The sequence below is a fragment of the Rhyacophila brunnea genome, unplaced genomic scaffold (genome assembly GCF_057557595.1).
Source record: "Rhyacophila brunnea isolate RB1 unplaced genomic scaffold, BYU_Rbru_1.0 scaffold_17, whole genome shotgun sequence".
Taxonomy (NCBI): domain Eukaryota; kingdom Metazoa; phylum Arthropoda; class Insecta; order Trichoptera; family Rhyacophilidae; genus Rhyacophila; species Rhyacophila brunnea.
The window spans coordinates 16373253-16395026 of record NW_028232827.1 but is presented as its reverse complement, the minus strand read 5'-3'; the positions used below and the strand labels follow the sequence as shown (position 1 = coordinate 16395026).

General features: G+C 33.6%; 2 protein-coding genes across 2 annotated transcripts in view; both read right to left on the bottom strand.

Annotated features, from left to right (window-relative positions):
• Positions 1-1070: 1070 nt before the first annotated feature.
• Positions 1071-4322, bottom strand: LOC147073767 (uncharacterized). The gene is made up of 2 exons (XM_085944909.1): positions 3202-4322; positions 1071-2235 (listed from the first exon to the last, which is right to left on the bottom strand). The coding sequence occupies exons 1-2, from the start codon at positions 4191-4193 to the stop codon at positions 1140-1142; spliced, it is 2088 nt and encodes a 695-aa protein (XP_085801035.1). The 5' UTR covers positions 4194-4322; the 3' UTR covers positions 1071-1139.
• Positions 4323-8782: 4460 nt separating this feature from the next.
• Positions 8783-21774, bottom strand: part of LOC147073764 (putative ATP-dependent DNA helicase HFM1) — a 118872-nt gene continuing 105880 nt past the window's right edge. Inside the window, exons 14-18 of the mRNA XM_085944679.1 lie at positions 14514-14656; positions 13792-13976; positions 13579-13676; positions 10637-10872; positions 8783-9019 (exon numbers count right to left, since the gene is read on the bottom strand). Of these exons, the coding sequence (XP_085800805.1) occupies positions 8783-9019; positions 10637-10872; positions 13579-13676; positions 13792-13976; positions 14514-14656 (899 nt within the window). The remainder of the gene's footprint in view (positions 9020-10636; positions 10873-13578; positions 13677-13791; positions 13977-14513; positions 14657-21774) is intronic.

Here is a 21774-nt window from a genome sequence, read left to right as displayed (position 1 = left end):
GTGCCTAATTTCAACATAGTATTTTTATCGGAATCTTCTCTTTTTTTATTCGTAGGTCGTCGCTTGCAAGCAATGTTTTTTTGTCACATAAATTTTATTTATTGAACGTTCCCAGACTAGAGTGAAGTGTTTGTCACGCATGATTTTGAAGTGTGTTTCTATTTTTTATTGGTTCTCGCTTGCGCAGGGGCGTCTCGTATAGTTTACAGTTTTATATTTGAATACTGTTTTTGATGACAATACTTACTAGTATATTATGCCGATTCGGAACCTATATAATGTGAAATACTCTAATGAGTCAAATGAAAATTATTACGTATCGATTTATTATTTTTTGAGAAATCTTTTGATAATGTGTACCGCACTGGGAATGAGTTGTTATGAGCCCGAAACTAATTTAGGAAATTTACGAGACAGCCGCTTATATTACAAGTGTATTTGAAGGCAATTCATTTGTATCATATTTACAGTCATAATGGACGATTTACACTTTATAGCCAGTTCTCTACATACCGCTATTTCATTACGATTCTGTGATAAGCCAGGATTACATATTGGAGATTGCTTTGTGAAATACCACACAATGAAGAATTATAAATAAACTAAAAATAAGTACAGTATATTCATTATAAATTTATTTTACAGAATAAAAAAAAATTTTTTTTTACATTTTTTTCACCAATTAAATGTTTTATATTGAAATTATGCTTTGTGCGGGAAAAAGTCTCGAGTGGGTGGTATGTACCTATAAAAAAAATTTCGAGTGGAAAAGGTTAATATTATTTGGTGAAATTGTAATAAAAGATCTGTTGTTATGAAATACCTCTTTTACATAATAATAACAGTAATGCATAATTTTTTTAAAGTTGCATTAAGTCGATTTAGTCAACTTAGTCACCAATGCACTTGTATTTGTTCAATCCTCAGTATTTCATAATATAATGTAAATGCTTAAGTTAAATCTCCAATAATCCTAATAATTAATTGACAAGTTTTTATCACTTCACTTTGACATTTTTTTACATTGTCAACATGAGCAATATGTTAACAATCAAACTGTTTCTACATGCTATAATCCGGATTGTTATCCACTTCTTAACTGGATTGTTCAAACGATACTACATATAATATCGTTATTTTTACAACTTGGGTTTGGGTGTTAGCTCAAAATTTTTCAAAATCTTCATAGATATATCCTTGTTTTCAGATTTACGTTTTGCTGTAAACATCTGACTTTGCGTGTTGACGCAATATCTTTCCATGGCGTTTTCATCAATGGTATTATCACCGTAATCTATCAATGTAGGTTTAAAAAGATTATTACTATTAGTAAAAAGAGTAACACCACTAATGTTGCCATAGCCTAAATCTCTCAATTCATAGTGGATGTCTTCACTTTTAGGTGGTGTCAAATATTTTTTCCAACGGTCAATTTTTGGTGATTTAAAAAGAGTGTTATCGTTTTTATTATTTTGTTTATTACAATCGAGTCTTCTATTTTCTTTGTCATCAAAAAGAGGTGAATATTTATAAACACCGCTAGATGAAATGTTTGATGGCACGTGTCTTCGTAGAATTGTTGAATCGTCATGTTCCGGGTGAATCGGCTGACTATTTCTTTGGGACCATATTTTTGATTTAACCGGTGTTTTGTTTCTGGAATACAACTTATCTGTATCACCGTCGTACAGTTCTGCGGACAAATCTAACTCTAAGAGATCATTATTCTCATATCTTTCTTCGGCATTTTCAATATTTTCCATCTTGTCTCGGTTTCCATATACCAATGCCAGCATTGATAGTGGATTCATCATATCCTTGTAATTAATCGGAGAAGAATTTGCTGACTTGGATTTTCTTTCTGTATCGTAAGCCTCAAAGCTTGGAATCCTAATAGCATTTTCGGTTTCGGTTACCATTTTATGCAGATGCGATAAATTGGTCGCATCAGGTTTTATTTCATCTTCGGCATTGGATGAGTTAAAAATGTTTTGATGATATGTGAGGTTCATCCTGGTATTTGGTGGTGATTTTGATCTCACTATATCTTTGATATCTCGGTAGTATCTTGAAACGTGATTATTTTCATAGCTGAATATATTGTTGATAGATGTTTTTGGGTGGTTTTCTTGTTTATATGTAGGAAGTTTGCCATAATCATTTGATTTAATGCTCGGTCCCAGAACAAAGTCTTCTTCAAAATCTCTGTCCCAACTTGTATCCATGATTTCTTCCCTGCAAAAAATATTCTGTGTCACAAAATAGCATAGTACCGGCATTCTAATACTTACATAATCATAAAAATACAATTACCTAATACCCCGTGTTTAGACGTGCATGGATTTACTGCTGACTACATATTATTATCGCGGCCATAACAAGAAAATGCATGTGTAAACATGTATTATCGTGCAAGTTGCAAAATTGCATGCATGTATCAAAAAAGTTCTGAAGCTTCTGAATTTTCACTCAATAATTGGTACTTGTATGGCGGTGTGCATGCACAGTAGAACGATAGTGGCGAACTTGCCACTAGAAAAAAAACAGTCTACAACGCACAGAATATTTCGACGTCTACTATCCTACGAACATGTCTGAACCTATTTGAATCTATCAAATAGCACCAATACAATGACAACACCGTGTCTCGCTCACACTTGAAGAATGAGGTTGGAGAGGCAGTCAGCACTTTTACGTGTAAACAGTTACATATTATCGCGATAGTTTAAAATACACACTATTGGTGCAAGTAAATCCATGCACGTGTACAAGCGCTATAATATTAAATTCCTTTTCGAATGAAGTGTTAGATAAAATATACAGATGAGATACATCAGTATGATAATATACATTATGTATTATTTTAACACTACAATAGGCCATGAGACTCAATAACAGTACCAAGTAGTGTAATTTTATTAGTACTGGAAGTGAAACAAATACAAATACCTAGGCATTCAGAAAATCACATTAATATATTGACCTCACCAGGAAATTGAACCCGTTGGTCCCGAATGAAAGATTAGAGCCTTAGGCACTGGACGTTTGCATTTTTTTCGAAAAAAAGTTCTTACGGACAAGGATCATTTGATACTGATAGACTCGAGGCAAGTATCAATCAATGCATTTCTTTTGATATGCATCCCAAATGGTGACAATGTAGGTAATATTTGAGAAATAATTAATTATTTCCATACCAACCCAATTTCTGTATTATCCAATGACATCTGTAGATAAGTTTTATGCTTTTGGAGCAAATCTGTAATCTCAGCATCGGATCGATCTGCCGATGATTCATTTTTTTCACGTTCGATCATCTCCTCTTGAACACTAGAAACCATCATAATATCTTCTTTTTGCGAATTATATCCATCCTTTAGGGAAATATCAATAAGTTCTATGTCTTTATCTGAATCGCAATGAATACTATGTGAAGACTTTTGAAGCCAGTCCTTGACGTCATACGTTTGACTTTCCCTACGTCTAATCTTTTTAAAGGTTTGGACATATTTTTCACCTTGTGAATTATTACATTCAACTTCAATGTCTCTTGATAAAACATTATCAGTGACATTATTCATTTCATATTCGTCTTTATTGTCACTTACGAGTACTTCTTCAATTGTAAGAGATTCTTGGGGGGGCGCCGTTATAGACGGGATGAAATCGGAAACGCCGCTGACACTTGGCACAGATTGATCACCCCAATCTATTGATACACGCTCCTCTTCTTTTGTCTTTTGTTGACTAGAACTTTGCTTTCCACAATGATAATTAGTACCTTTATCACTACAGCAAGTTGTTGTATTAATATTAATTTGTACATTTACGTTACACGCTATGTTTAATTGTGAAGAACAATTTTCACTACTTCTGTTAAATTTATCTATTAATTTTTCAACAAACTGGTCGACATTATTCTGATCGTTCTTTTCAAATCTTATTATTTCACTTTGAAGTACTTCAGAAGTTGTCATGTTGGTACACGAGTTTGATTTGCATATTTGCATATTATCATAGCTTTGAATATCTTCAACAATATTAGATTGCAAAGCGACTTCCTCGTTATTCTCGATAAAATTATCTGTAGGTGGTAGAATTAAAGGATTACTCCATGTGACGTAACGTTTCTTTTTATTAGAAACAGCATACTCATCAAGCGCATCCATATCTTGTAAAAGGGATCTTTGCATGACGTTATCTAATGAAGAATGTATACTGAGATGACGCAGTTCTCTCGTTGAATTTACAGTGGGCTGCGTAGTCTTATCATCAGAAGAGCTTATATCATTTTCGAAAATATTTTCATTATTTAGCGTTGTACTTTTAGTCTCATTAACATTTGGTTCTTTAGATTCACAAGGAGATGCTTTCGTTTCTACAATTTTTTCAAACTTCGGCTTCTTTGCTTTCATAAACCCTGTGATGGACAACTGAATATATCTCCGTTCTTGACCGATACTCCTTTCAATACTGACCGAATTTTCTTTCACTTCATTAACAACGTCTTGATGTTTACCATCTGCTTCATTGTTTGTATTATTTGGAATGATATCAACACACGAAATATCTTCCTTAGGTTTACCAAATTTCTCATTAACATTTGAACAAGCAGTATCATTTAAAACCTCATAGTTATGTTGCCAAACATTTTTAATCAACTCTTGTGTGCATAATCCATCATTAATATCTTCACAAAGCCCATTCACAGAGCTTACCTCAGAATTTAAATTAGTATCTTGTGTTAAATCAATAACTTTAGATTCAAATGGCACAGAAGAGAAGTAAGTGTGGTTTTGAGTATTATCAGATAAGGTTCCAAAATATGGATGCTGGTAAGGAACTGATATATTCACACCCGATAATGTTGCTGGATGTTTTCTATCATCTTCAGAACCATCTGAATCGTACGTTAGATCTATGGCAGTCTTTGAATCCAACGAGGTATCATTTTTATCAATTGAATGCGCTGTACTTTCTACCTGATAATGTCCTTGAAGAGACTTCATATAACGTTCATTTGACAATGAAACTGGTTTACTGCAATAATTCATTTCATGGTTATTTCGTGATCTTATAACCTCATTACTATTCAAATAGTTAGTGTAAATATTAAGTCTCGCAATATCATGTTTATTAGTTCTTTCAAATGTTGGCTCCAATCCAATTTTATTGATTGGTTTATCTGTTTTATCTTTTGCATTTATTTTTGGCAATGTCAATTTTTTAACCCAATCCTCATAGCTATCACCGATATCATTCCAAATGCTGTCACAGTCCAAATTATTTGTTAATGCATGAGGATATTCAAAATTAATTTCCTTGAAATCGATATTATCATTGACAATAAAATTATCAACATTGCTTTCAGTTTCATTTGTGTAAGATGGTTTATTTAAGTTCCATGAATTATTATATTTTTCACTTTCATTTCGCTCATTTGACATGCTGGTACGATAATTAGAATTGTATTTATTTCCAGAATCAGAAGAATTATTTTGGGTTTGTCGGTCATTATGGATCTGCATGGGAGTTTTTAAATCATCCAAAATTGTTGATGCTTTTTGTAGTTCTGGCTTTGTGACATCTTTAGGTAAATTTGTCGGCAATGGTTTCTGAAACAGGTATAATGTTTATAATGAATAATGATATTAATGTCAAATTTAAAATGAAAAAGAATGAATGAATTTGAAATACTTTAATCCTTACAGCGCAGACGGCACAGCTGTTGTGTCCTCATTAGGTGGCCATTATATATAATTAGCATGTTATTTAAATGTGGTAATTAAATAGTAATTAAATGCTCCGCGGTGAAGCGGTTAATAACTTTATTCAGAGAAAATTTGGGAGCATTGGGAGTCAACTGAGTTGAATGGAGGAGTTTGCTTGAGGGGACCGAGGTCCACTCTTCACAAGTCTAAAACGGGTATTATGAAATATACAAATACTTACGTAATATCGGCCATTATGTCCTAATGTCTTCATACTAGATATCGGCGGTATGTCATTTAAAAATGAATTGATTTGTTCAATGATATCTTTGCCATTCTTTTTAGGAGTCTTTTCGGGAGTTTTGGCTTTTGTGTTATTCTTCTTAGGACGTGGATTAGGCCTTTGGCGTTTTTTAGGAATGGTGTGCTCCCGTGTTTCTTGCGAAGCTTCTACGATATCACAATCATCAACAAAGTCGTTTGACATATTTTGGTCTTCAGTTTCTTCAAAAGTTTCATTGTTTATAAATGAGTTCTTTATATTATCCCTCTGAGATTTTTGAAGATATTTCTTAATATTCTGCTGTAGCGCAACCGGAATTTCTTGGTTGAGTGATTGCTTTACCTTCATGTTGCACTGTACATCTAAGCCCACTGAAAAACGCATATTTATTGTAACAAGACTTTGTATTTCAAACATAAATACCTAGCGACAGCCCAGTCATAAATATTTCAATCGTTTTTAATTGTTTAAAATGGATACCGATAAGATTACATTTTTTGTAAATTCTGTAAATATATTCTGTGAATATTATTGATGAATACAGTTCTATGTTTAAAATCTTCCTAGCATTGATACGAATCTGTTGGTGTACATATATTTTTTTTCCCGACCACGTCCGATCCTAATAAGATCATTTGTCCATACTCTGACTCATACACTAATTGAAAAACAATATGTATACTTGCCAGACCCAGGATTTGAACCTGGACCCACGACGCTATAGGCCGACGCTTAGACTGCGCGGCCATCGTGGGTATATATATGTTGGGCTTTCATTGTGGACGAAGATATGTATAGACTTCAGGACATTATGTATACTTATCTGATTTTGATAAAGCAACAAGCTAAAGTACAAGTTTAGTAAAGGTAAATGGTACTGTTCGATTATCAGGAATACAGCGGAAAACACATTTTGAAAATACCTGATATACTGGATTATTTGTTAGTCTGGGTTAGTTTAGGTTTGGTTAGGTTAACCTAACAAATAATCCAGTTTATCGGCTATTTTCAAAATGTGTTTTCCGCTGTATTCCTGATAACCGAACAGTACCGGTAAATATTAATGTAATAACAGATATTAGGTTTTTTACCCCACGTGTTGCTGATACAATGGGCAAATACGGTGTGCGCTGTTGAGCATTTTATAGGAACTTTCTTTGTTATCTCAGCATTTGGATGATTGAGTAAAAGCAGGTCACTGAAAGATATAAAACACGTACCTAAATGAACATAGGAAAATATTGTAGTAATAATAATTTGCAAGAGAAACATCACACCAATATGTTGGCAACAGTATCGTGTCGATTGGGTCATGGTAATAAATCAAAACCGCTGGCAATGTTGCAATTATCTACAGTGAGATCATTCCAGGATAGTGACGTCACGTGAAAAAGTGGCTTATGTTGAGCGAAACTTGATACATGTGACAAGGTTTTTTTTTCTCGATCAAAAGTGTCGCACCGATACTATATGAACTAATACATTAAGTTACATGTTGATACCGGATGAAGGTCTCCCACAGGAGACCACCTCAAAGGGTGGACCGAACCATCATCTTTCCCAAAACACCATAGCCTACGTCCACTCTTCGCGGTTCTCGCAACCCTCAGGCGAGCGGAGCCCGCCTCCTCAAAAATCCAAAATTCGAATTTGTCCACGCTCCCGCCAAAACACAGACGCGGTCTGCCGAAAACGGCCGCTCGCGCCGCCACTAGAATCCGTCGGTAAAACAGAGAAGTTCGCGACCGACAGACGAAACGACAGGCGGGAAAAGCTCTCTCTTGCCCCTGACGCCGAACGAACAGCATCTCCTCTCTCGCATCGGACGCCGGACAGCTAGCATCGTTTCTGCTCGCCTCGGACGCGAAGCCAAGCCAGCATCTCCAATTCTCCAGCCAAAAGACCGCGTCGGCGCTAAGCAAGCATCCCAAGCCACAAGATCTCAAGCTAACAGCCAGCGAAGCCGCGTCTGCAGCCCGCCAAATCGACATCACCCATGACCGAATATTAAAATACCCTGCAAATAACTAACTACGATAAAATAAACTAGCCTCAACAGCATGCACCGTGTATTTCTGTCTCCCACCTCCGCTTCTTTGGCCATGAAATTATCACGGTCTGCCATCTACGCCTAAGCGCGAAGAAGGCCGGTGATAATGTGTTTAGTGAATGATAACAAAATCACATAGACAAATTCGACATATTGCAGTTGAGATGAGTTTATATGTGCGAATGGGCTAAGTCTTGGTTTTACCATCCGCTAGGCATAAAGCTACAATATGATTTCAATTTGAGGATATATATGGTTGGTCACACGATAAATGTATTTATTTCTATCGTTGCACAGAAACATTGTTATACACAATGAATAAATTTAAATACAGAAGGGGAGGTTTGTAGTACAGTACATACCTTCTTGACCTCAAAAAGACAAATACATGGTGGTTTAGATTTTAAATTATTTAATTTCCATCACTTATCACGGAATATTCAGAGAGGTTTTTACTTTCTCGAAGCCTTTGATTGTCTTGACCGTTTTTCGAAACCATTTTACTTTTTACAAATGTTTTACTTAGGTGTGATACAAAACGGCCATAAGATATAAATTTAAACAAATCAAAATTAATGGGCATAATTTGTCAAACTTAATTGGGATCGGATCACATGCCTTGTTACGTATATATTTTGGTCCCAATATGTTGATGAAGTATCTTACAAAACTTAGCATTAAAAATAGAAATAGGAGATTTACAAAATAAATAATAGAATACAAAAGTAAAATGACAACTTACAGCATCGTGTGATTGAGTAGAAGATTATTCTCAGTGTCTCCTACAATTATTGAGAGTCTATGTTTGTTTCCCGTTGTGGCAGAGCCACCATTCAAAAGGTTCTCGTGATTTTGAATAGTAACACGGATGCTGAGAGTTCTTCCGGGTTCCAGTTTCATGGAGATCTCATACTTGGGGAGCATTACAACTTGTTTCACAAGAAGATTTCCAGTGGGTGGCAGCTTATTCATAATCTAGAATTGCCCGATTAAATCAAAGAAGTCTATGAGTAAATATTAAAAAAAACTACATATTAATGATATCGATTGGAAGAATTTGGACTGGAAATCTTAATATTAATTAGATTGATTAATAAAATAATAAAAACAGTGAAAAATGGATATGAACATCACTCATGTATTTATCAAATACAAATACTAATAAGTAGAACCTCAATATAACGGACTAATGCGGGTGAAGGGGTGTCCGTTAAAGCCGAAAGTCTATTCTAAACAAAATCATGTTTATTCATCATCGGATGATATATCCAGACACACCCATTGTGGAGCGACGTTAATGTTCGATGTCGACGCACGTGCTTTCGGTAACCTTGCTTTGAAAAAAGAATTGTTAGAAAGTTTTTTTTGCACTTTTTCAGTATGCTGTTTTTTAATATTCAACTCTCTAAAATTATGATAATGTGTGTAATACAGTGGCAAAGGGTGGAGGTAGGCTGTTAAGATCCGCCGTAAATGGTGCACACTAAACGTTATCAGCCATACGTATCTATTTTCATTGAAATAAGATTATAATTTACAGATGGTGTTGGTTAGTTTTTAAAATTCAATTAAACCCTGTGAAACCAAGCAATAATAGATAATAGCCAAAAAATACTCCTCTATCTATTAAATATCCAAAATTTCGCAATTAAATCATACATAACTTCGAATATTTTATAGATAGAATAATATTTTTTATCTGTTAGTTTGGTCAGGCAGGGCTTAAAATTAAAAAAAAATTAACCAAGAATATGTGTAATATGTATTGTTATTCCAACGAAAACTAATAAGTGTGAATGAAAAAGTGTGCACAATTTTGTCATAACACCCGATATATACCAAAACTATTTTGGTTTTGTCTTCAGCAGGGTTTAATTGATTTTTAAAAACTAACCAATACCATCTGTAAATTGTAGCCTTAGTTCAATAAAAACAAATACGTATGACTAAAAAAGTGTAATGAACACTATTTATGGCGTATCTTAATAGCCTACCTCCACTCTACGCTACTGGTGTAATATAGTTGAATTTCATTATTTGACGAATAGTCAATAAATGTTATTAGATTGTTGAGATGCGATCTTATCACTGATAAATTTGTTTTTGGGCGTGTTGTTTCTTTTTCCTCGATATTTTCACTATCATCCTCATTTTCCAAGATCATAACTTCATCTGCTATTTCACTTTCAGTCATGATGTGGTTACCCAGGGTTACCTTTATCTACATCTAACTATTGTAAACTTATTGAATGCATCCATTCACTTTGAGTAAACAAATTAAGCTGCTGTGCAGCTGTGTGAATTAGCGGTCAACGTTACAAATGTAAGTGCCACGTTCAGTCTACGAGCAGAACGGCATTATGACTCGAATTCGAGTGTGAGAGGTACCTATGTCGTGATTATCATGCGCAGAGCATTGTTTACAAGCGGTGACACTTGGATTTCAACATGTATAACATTAACAGGATGTTTTTAACAATTTTCACATTTCACCGGATATTTTGTCAGTTATATCCAAAGTCCGGTATATCGAGGTTCTATTGTATTAATTGAATAATCACAATCATCTATTAAGATATATTATTTACATACCCGTTCCAAGTCTCTCGGGTTGCTCAGTCGAATGGATTCAAAAGAAGTCTTATTGGAATTGGCAAGAAGTGAGGCAAACGTTGGACCGATTCCAGTGAGCTGCCGTGACACAAATTCGCTGTTCTCCCACAAACCAGCTGCGAAGCATTTTGCTAAGATGGTGGAATTGAGAACCGCCTTGAAGATTGGTTCGCCTTTACTGATGGCATTCGGGCGAGTTATATACATAGCTATACCTGAAATTAGCCCAGAGCATACTATCAATAATAGTAAAAACTATCTGTGATTTAAAATAGAGCGTTTAATACATTCAATTACACCTAATTAATGCTACTTTTGAGACAACCTATTTTCATAAGAAAGAATAAGTATCAATATCATATTGAATGAATTGATCGACACTTGCAAATATTCAGACACAAAAGATTTTGTCAGAGAATTCCCAGAAGAGTGAATCTGGTTTAAAAAACCGGTAATAATTTATTCGACAAAACAAAATAAAAAACAATGGCAGCAGGCAGGATCGACCTTTGATTGCACTGTTTCAGTCTTCGGATTACTGATGATTTATATCTACATATACAATTTTCATTCGTCAATATAGAAGAAAACTATGATTGTAGACGCAAACCAATAAAACATCAATTTTTTAAAGTATTAGTCTGTGTTAGTATTAATAGATGGCAATATAATATTCTTATTATATTTATTTAACTATTTGAGGGGGCCATTGCTCAGCGTAGGTCAAAATGGAGCTTTTATTCTATTTTCAAAGCATGATCCTGGACATTCCTTAAACGTTGTAGATAATATATTTATATAATTTTGAAGCCTTATTATCCTTTATATTTATTTTAAACATTTGATGACTGCATAAAGTATTTTTATTACATAAAATAATATTCTTTTAAACCTCTCGCTCTAATGTTTTAGAATATAGTCATATGTCAGTACATAAATGTGCAGTGGCGGTAAGATTTTTTACATTTATTAATTTTTAAACACATTTATAAAACCATCAGTATAATTTATGTCGACATTATTATAGTAAAATATTTATGATAAAAAATTATATTGATAATCTCTGTGATCCCAAATTTGACAAGAATTAGCATTTTATTATTCAAAAAATGGGCAAGATTAACACATTTGAAGATAATTCTAAAGATACTGATTATAAGCTATGTCTTTGACCATTCAAATGTGATAAACATCCTATGAATAATGATTGCTTTATAATAATTATTGACCTAAGAATAAGGTAGTGTTTTTTTGAAATACGCCATTTCTTTTAGCATTCCCCAGTGGTTAAGCCTAACCTAACCTAACCGAAAAAAAATCTTTTTTTTTAAACGGTACATGTTCAAACACGCGCGTTATCATGTTCTTACTCCCTACTTCAGTTTTTGTTTGTCAATTTATGGCTACGGCCGTATGTTGTAGCTTAACCACTGGGGAATGCCAAAAGAAATGGCGTATTTCATAAAAACACTACCTTATTCTTAGGTCAATAATTATTATAAAGCAATCATTATTCGTAGGATGTTTATCACATTTGAATGGTCAAAGACATTGCTTATAATCAGTATCTTTAGAATTATCTTCAAATGTGTTAATCTTGCCCATTTTTTGAATAATAAAATGCCTAATTCTTGTCAAATTTGGGATCACAGAGATTATCAATATAATTTTTTATCGTAAATATTTTACTATAATAATGTCGACATAAATTATACTGATGGTTTTATAAATGCGTTTAAAAATTAATAGATAAACGTAAAAAATCTGTTGTTTTTCAATTTATGTATGAGTCAGAGTATGGACCTAATAGGTTGAGCAAGTGACTGACATCCATTTCTCGTAAAAATAAAATCTGTTAATACAAACCTCCACTCTGTGGGGGCCCATATGATCCTATTAGGATCGGACATGGTCCTCGAAAAAATCTTAACACCACTGCACATTTATGTACTGAAATATGACTATATTCTAAAACATTGGAGCGAGAAAATACTTTATGCAGTCATCAAATGTTTAAAATAAATATAGAAGATAATAAGGCTTCAAAATTATATAAATAGATTATCTACAACGTTTAAGGAATGTCCAGGATCATGCTTTGAAAATAGAATAAAAGTTTCATTTTGACCCACGCTGAGCACGTCCGCCCTTAATATGTGTGCCGTACAAATTAAACTTTTATTTTAATTAAGCATTTGATTTCCAATAAAAATACCAATGGTATTAAAACACTTATTTACTAATAATCTACATGTCTGAGAATGGAGAATAGTTTTCCTTCTGTTGCCACACACACTCACTTTCTTTAGGTTCGTTCAACAATATAAATTATATACTTTTTGACATCCCTATGCATGCGTATATTATTACAGTAAAGTTTTACTTGTATAGCCAAAGATTTAAGCTCGCACTGGTACTAAGAGTAGCTCTGATACAAATTTACTGTAATGTGGCATTTAAATTTGGCTCATGGAAGTACCAACCTATCGGCAAATATTAGAAAATCATAATATGGATATAAGACAACAGAAAAACATATTCTAAAGACCAGCAATTTTATTATAAGTTGAGGCGTGGTGTGGTGATGACACTAATGTTGTGATGTAGTTATCCAAACTGCCGCAGATCAAGTTAAAGTTTTTGCCTATGAATAAAAAAAGACAGGAAGAACATGTGTACAAAACACAGCAAACAGAAAGGCCGACATTGCGTGATACACAAACATAAAATACACAAAATTACAAACACCTACGAAGTTTACCGCACACGTAAAGACCACATGATATTTGTTAACGCAAAATCGCCGCTTTCCAAAATGGCGAATTTGGTTGCCAGTTTTTATAGTGCGATGAATCAGTATGTTCCTTCATGACTTTTTTTATTCGTAGGTTTTCACAGTTTAGATAAAAAAGTATAATTACATTTGGAAATATGCTCCCCGATTCTTATGATTTTCGTAGCTTCTTGGTTGATGGAAGGATCTGGGATAGGAAGGCATCCGAAAACGGATTGAATCAAGCTAAGACAAAGAACACAGTTTCATATCAAATTAATGGAGACAATGTATGCTAAATAAGGTAGGTAGGAAATTTATATGATGTTAAAATTAATGATAATAAAAACAACATGGTTACCAGTTAACTTTCATTGCTTTAGTTTGAATTTTGCCAGGTAGTGGAAAACGACAGCAGGGCGATTTGGCATTCTTGTTGAGTATATTGAGGCAGCGCTTTTCACTCGTCCGCAGAACCATGTCGCTGAATTCGTGACATTCGCTCACCAAGTAGAGCAGGCCGCTCAATGTCTCTGTACCATTTACCTATAATATAGAAAAAAAACACAACATAATATCTACTAGGGGAGAAGCGAAGATGTGAAGACTAAACGATTATTTAACATTTACTTTGAATTGATTGATATGAAAATAAAGTATGAGAATTTGTAAAATATATGATAATAATAAAGATTTCAGGTATTTTAAAGATCAAGAAAAACAGCATACCGTTTACAATAATTATTCTATAAATTAAAGAACGGAGCAGCCTGTCTGGCATGGGGAAAAGCTCCTGACTGGTGTTACCTGCAACAATTCTCAGGTCACCTCACAGCAAGATGTGACAATATTATCGAAATGTGATCATTTTGTGGGTGTGACCATTTTTGGAAATGGCTCACTGGCAAAGCATTCAGGTACAAGGATAGTTATAATTCTATGCCTAGTTTTGGAAAGTTACGATGGAATTTTTTTTAGATAACAGAAGCATTTATGAATAATTACAACAGAATACTACTACAATTGAATATGAATAGAAGATCTAAAATGCCAACAGAACGTTATAAATTATTAGTGTCATACCTTTAATATGATTTTCATGGTCTCAAAGTCCAGACAGTGAGCAGCCATGAGGTATCCGGCCTCTGTAGGAGTCACTCTCGTGTCAGCGTCCATTGTCAGCAATCCAACTCGTGCAAGAGCGTTCATGCTTTTCAAACAAAGCTCTGAAACATAATATTACACAGAATAAAAATAATGAAGTCCTTGTCCTGTGTGACGGTTCTAGCGAATCTCGTGGTAATTCTGCAGACAGCGAAATTTTAGCATTGCCAATCAACTCGAGGCAAGCCATAACTAAATTAATCTTCTGAGTTAAGTGACACAAAAGGGGTGATTTAAAATTGACTACAACTACTACTCGTTCATTACTGTCATTGGGTCTTATGGGATATTTTTATTGTTTAAAAAAAATAGGCTTAGAATTTTTTTAAAGTTTTAAAGGGCATCAATTTAATAATAACGTAGGAGTAAAATATAAAATGTATAGATGTCAGTGTTTGGTTCGAAAAGCTTGTGTGATTGAATACGAATGAACATAGTAATAATGTTATTTTTATTATAAACAGGTCCGTTTCGTGTTTTCTTTTCACCTAAATATACCTAGATATTTAAAAAAATCTGGATATACTCCGGTGATAAGTAACCCATCATTTTCCCGCGGGCTAGCAATGATTTTTTATAATAATAATACGCCTAAGAATGATTAAGATTTTACTGTTTTAATCAGTTTAAATAATTATGCCTAAAATATGTAGGTTGATTATTCTTCACCGTAGAAAAAAAGGGCCGCAAACGTTAAGTTATCGAAGATATTGAATATTTCTTTTAGAACATTTTAGATGAAGGCTCATGTGATTTCTCTACAAAAAAAACAAAGTAAGTGGCAATTTTTGTATGTAAATAATATAGAAACAAGTTTATGAGAGTTTACATGAAAATTAGTGCATTGGCGAAAGTATTGGCTCCATCTCTATACAAGAAGATTTTCTTCAACATCTTTGGTCGTGACTGTTTGTCATATAGGTACTGTTACACCCCTGTATGGTCCCCATTTGGGGATGTCTCTATATATCTGGAGAGGCCCGAGTCGGTATCAAATCCAACAAATAGTAAAGCGCTGATTACGAAAATAAATAATAATAATAGAGCCGAGCCGGCAATGCCGTAGATTATGACCGTTGAAAATATTGCAACGTCGCCGTTTTTCGACAACGCTTTCGTTGAAAGCAAAACACAAGATGGCGGGCAGAACGCTGCCAACAGCCAAATCGCAAACGCGTACATTTCGTCCTCCGTAAAATAAATTATTAAAAATGTAACTATTATATAATATTAACTTAAATATACCTTGCCGTTTCCAAAACAATTCCGGTGTGTTATTTGTTCACCTCCACATCCCGAATCCAGACGAAAACCATACTAAAATAAAAGTGACAGCTTGTTTCTCACTTTCGAAAATGGAGGGAAATGATAGTACATATTTGAAATAGTAACATGAGTTATCAATTTTAACTTTGAAAGACTATTTATCACTCATAAGGGTTTAAAAAAAGTGATCAGTGGGTAGGTCTTCTTATTCGTCGGGACTTCATCGCTGATGATCGTATCTCAAATAATTTTACGCTGACAGCCTTTTCCATGGCTTTGCTCCAGCGCGCTCAGCATTCAGCGCCATGTGTGAAACTTGTGACATTCTTGATTTGGCCCGTTCATATGAAGATCTGAAAAACTGAAGAGTCCGGCGAAGGCAAACCGTCTGTCTTAAATCTGGAGTTCCGCTAATTATACCACGATATTATCAGCATCCTTACCACATTTTAAAAGCATCTAGCCTTTACCTTTATCATGCCTTCAAGTTTAAAACCGGGAAGAAAATAGCTCTTACTAATGTCATGTACCTACTGATTCTTAGGGTAAGTACCCCTATTTTTATTTGTAATCAGCTCAACATTATCCAATATAGATTATTGTGTTTAACTTTACGATGCATTCGCGGGAAAAGTATCACCCCTTAGGCCCTTAGTAAATGATTTGATTCAATAATGCGCGTCGTATGGCAGACGCGAACTAAAACTATTGTTTAATTTTTAGTCAACGTTTCATATGTTATTTTATTGCGCCCATTGGTTCCATGTGAAAGTCGATTTACTACTTAATGGCATGTTTATTGTATCCATTCCACTGCATCGATGTGTCTCCCTAATTTAACTCTTATAATATCTGATCTATAATACGTGTATTACCGTGTCACATATCCTGACAAGTATATTATGCTATATCAACTATGTAACCCTATTATTAAGGGAAATTCATTTCAAATACAAGCTAATCTTCAAAATACCTTTGATTGATCCATCTACTGCTTACAGTACTGTGATAACCACATAACACTATATTATATAGATATTTTAGTCAGTACCTTAGGTAGGTAACAGTTCCTTTTAATAATGCTTGTAAAATACGTCATATTTTCAAGGCACCAAATAAATATAATGAATCCTAAAATGTTAAATCATCCGTGATTTCCATATAAAATCTGTAAAGGCAATTCCAGTTTGAAGTAAGTGAACATTTTTGTACGGAATAAATTAATAAACAATAGGTAGTGTGACACCCCCGTATGGTCCCCATTTGGGGATGTCTTTGTGTATCTGAAGAGGCCCGAATCGGTATCGAAGCCAACAAATAATAAAGCGCTGATTACGAAATTAAATAATAATAACAGAGCCGAGCCGGCAATGCCTTAGAGTAGATTATAATATGTTGAATGGCAACAATGCCATAATATAACCGTTGACGATTTGCAACGTCGCTTTTTTTCGCCAACGGCTCTCGTTGGAAAAAATCACAAGATGGCGCTGAGAACGCTACGAGCAGCAAAATCGCGAACGCGTACATTTCGCCCTCCGTAGAATAAAATTATTAAAAATGTAACCATATAGTATAATAAACGTAAATAAACTCGCCGTTTTCCATCACAATTCCGGTGTGTCAATTATCCACCTCCAAATCCCAAACCCAGACGAAAAAAAACCATAACTAAAAAATAAAGTGACAGTTGAGAAATTCTCTTACCAAAATGGAGGGAAGTGATAGTAGGTAAACAGGATAATCGTAAGAGTTTGAATGAAAATTAGTAGTATTTTTTTGCTATCAATTTGATACTTTATTATGTTTAGGCTCCATCTTAAAATAAGAAGGTTTTCTTCAATATTTTTGGATGAATTGAGTTATAATATGATGTTGAGTTATAGTTTTACAATATAAATCTTCTTTGTGTTCTCTACAAGCACTTCACTATTGTGACTGCGTATATTGTTTGGTGTCGGGTCTGTAATATTGATATATTTATTCCTTGACATGTACGTAAATAATATTATTATCCGGATCATGAATAATCAGAGATGGATAAGACTCTGAAGATGAGGGCAATTTTATAAAATAACAACAAAACAATAAAATGATACTGTTGTTAATCGAAAACATCCGTGCGCAATGTGATCCGATCCGATCTAACTATCTATAATGTCATAAGCAGTGGAGTACTGAGGTGGAAGTATTTACAGTCTTAGAAAGATAACTTGTAACATTAAAATATATTTAATAGTTTATACAGAGTTGCTAGAGGGTTACATGTCGTATGTAATTGGAATGGTTTTAGCACTCTCTTGTATAATAAAAAAACTATAATAATATTGTTTCAATATTTCAAATCAAATTAATTTATTTTACATATAATGAACATAACAAATTATAAATTCAAAGCGTTCATGACATGAATAATTTTTAAAAATAAAAATACAGAGAATAAGTAATAAAATAAGAAATAAAATAAGAAAATAAGTAACAAAATAAAAGTAGACGGAAGCACACAGAGTGAACTTTTATAGACCCTATCTTAAAAACTTATAAAACAACGTCCACCTAAATTCACCCTCACGTTATTGGAATATATCAATATCCGAAGCGATTTCATTAAACATGGTTACTGCCCTCCCAATTGGCATTGCTAATGGCAGGTTAGTTCTGCACCTTGGGAGAACAAACAACGGATGCCCTCGATTCCTAAGGTAATTATCAGAGACACACAAGCCAACACCACCAAGAATGGCAGAGTTCACATTTACGCCGCGTATAAGTCTGAAAAATATGTAGCTAAATAAAGATCCCTTCTAAATTTTAAGCTACAGTATGTAAGCATCCCTAAGAGAAAATCAGTCGGATAGAGCCACGGATAATATCCATACAGCCGAAAGTAAAGGAGTCGTAAAAATTCTTTTGGACTCTCCACCATAAGGCCGTACTTTAACTGATGCGGGGCCCAAACGATAGACCCATGTCAAGTCTGCTACTAACTAAGGAGTTATAGAGAATTTTTAGTACCGTAACATCCGAAAAGACCCGGGAAGTACGCAAGACAAAGCCCAACATCTTTAACATTCTAACAATAATCAATGAAACCATTTACATACAATTAACTCATTCGCTGCTGGCTATATAATGAGATTTTAATTAGCACCTTTAAAATGGACGTTAATTACATCGATCGGCCGCCTGGTTATTACGCGCATGTGCGTCTTCAGCGTCCAAAGTATTAAGTTTAACATTATAATTAAAAATAATATACAATCACAACGACTGTACGTGGTGATTATCAATTAGGTATTTTGTATATCAGTATGTGTGTATGTATGATTTGATATAATTTTTATTTATTTCTACTCAAGCTAACCTATTGAGAAAATGATAGATATGGTTGAGTATTTTCGGGGTAGTTTTATATTAATGGAGTATATAGGTAGTAATTCAAATAAAAATTTACCATATTGGAATTATGATGCACCACCATTTAGAATTTAGATATTTCCAAGTTGCACCCCAAATTGTTTCCCTCAAACATTCTCGATTTATAAAGTATTAATGAGTTCTAAATGGAAAGGAATGGACCTTGAGATGATAGTACATTAAAAATTTATAAAATACATTTTATATCATGAACAATGTTACATTTTCCCTAAAATAACAAGTCAATTATTGCAAAATTCAATGAAAAGTTACCGAATATATTTTACTATACAATGTTAGATAATAATTAAATTAAATGCAGGTATAGTGCACGTGTTGACAAAAAAAATATTTGAAAATGTGCCATGAAGGATATCTCATGTACTAAAATATGGCTTTATTCTCGATTTTATAAGACGTTGTTTACAATGATACTCTTGAACTTTTTACAAAATTTTACGTGATCATAAAATGCTGGAGATGACATATACACCTGTTATACAAAGTTTATAGATTGTTGAGACTTGGCTCCTAAAGACACCATACATTTTCAATTTTCGAGTGTTACATTATTTGTGTAAAGATTATCATCTGAAGGTCCATTCTTTATCATTAAAATAAGGGTAAAATTAAAATTTATTATACTATCGTAACAAATATACCATATAATGCACACAACACGGCAAATATATAACGCGAAGTGTTGCAATTTCTCTAAAATAACGAGTCAATTATAAACTCCATTGAAAAAAATTCAAACATAATACGCGTGTTGACAAAATAATGATTTGAAAAAGTGCTATAACCACGACATCTGATGTACCAAATATGGCTTTATTCTAAATTTTAACATAATGACGGTTACTCAACAATATGTACTCTTTTATGGTATTAATATATTTTAAGTGCTCATACAATATTAATTTTTAAGAAGAGAGAAGAAAAGGTATTATGACACATCACCTTGGCCCTTATTGGATCGAGAGAATAAATTATTCTCAATAATCCCAATTTCGATTGGATACACGTGAATTTAATGGGTTTATATTATATTCTACGCTACTGGCGACAGCCAAAGAGTTAAGTTAAGACAAAGGTTATGCTTGGATTTGAATAGAATGGAGTAATTTTCACACGCCTTTGTGTCGTTTGCGGTTGCATTTTCACAGATTCTGCACATTGCAAGCAAGCATATAAGCCGATAATCAATTCAATGAATTAACTATACTATTAGCACCATGACGTCTGGTGATTGATGGATAAGCAGACTTCACTTCCGTCCATTCGGGTATTCACGGGTGTAACCTATTTCATTCGGATTTAATTAAAATAGTGCAAGAAATGTATACATACTGATATGTATTTTATAATTACCTACCCACTTCTAATTTAATTAAAAATAAAATGAAAGACATTGCGTACCTACCAATTATGTAGGTAGACAGAAGACACTCAAATGATCCATATACAAAATTTCGAAAACTAATTATATTGTAATCACTATTATCAAACAACCAATATACCCACAAATAGTACGTTATAGGAATGTTTGAAATACCTAGTTCATTATTCAACAACAGTCTTTTTTACCATGTTTGATCCTAAGAAGATCATAATATGGGTTGTATTAACATATAACATAATATGTTCGCCACTTGCTCAACCTATTAGGCCCATATTGAAAAACCACATATGAATGTACCAGACCCAGGATTCGATTCCGGGACCCACGACGTTATAAGCCGGCACGTTACCGATCAGACATAGTGGGCACAGTTTATGTTTTATTAAACATTTTTTGGATATTATACTATCTTTTAAGTCACACGATTTTGAGTAGGTACCTAATTTTTGAAACCCTCTCCCCGTGTCATATTTCTTAACAATATATGTAACCTTAACCTGCCAATAATACTAAATTAAGTCACAATTTTTGAAACGCCCCATTCATTAAAACATTAGTTCGTTGAAAAATATTGATTTCAGTATAATGTTCTCATGGAATATTTTATTCTCAGAAACAAATGAGTTTATATTTTGTTAGTTTTGTGAAGTCACGTTTCTATAACCCCTCACACTATACCAGACAGTCCAGACACCCTTTTGCACCTTTTTGTATATTCAGGCACTACGCACACCAATGGCAAACATACACTTGACGCATACTAATTATAATTAGTATCATAAAAGAAAAGGCAGCTTTTCGACACAATCACAAATTGAGTAAGTGTACGGATAATGCTTTACGTTAAATTCTGAACCATTTGACGCAAAGTCAAAAGCAGTATAAAATTTATTTCAGTATAAAAGTCAACGTATTGTTTTTTTTTCATGAACGGCAGTCATTTCTAAACAAGAAGACAGTATAAACAGACTCATAAGCAAAAACATAGCATCGACTGAAAATATATTGGTATTTGCTTATACCATAGATCAAAAGATTTATTCACATTATTAAACAATTTCTTGAGAAAGGTTGAAAAAACGTGAATGTCTC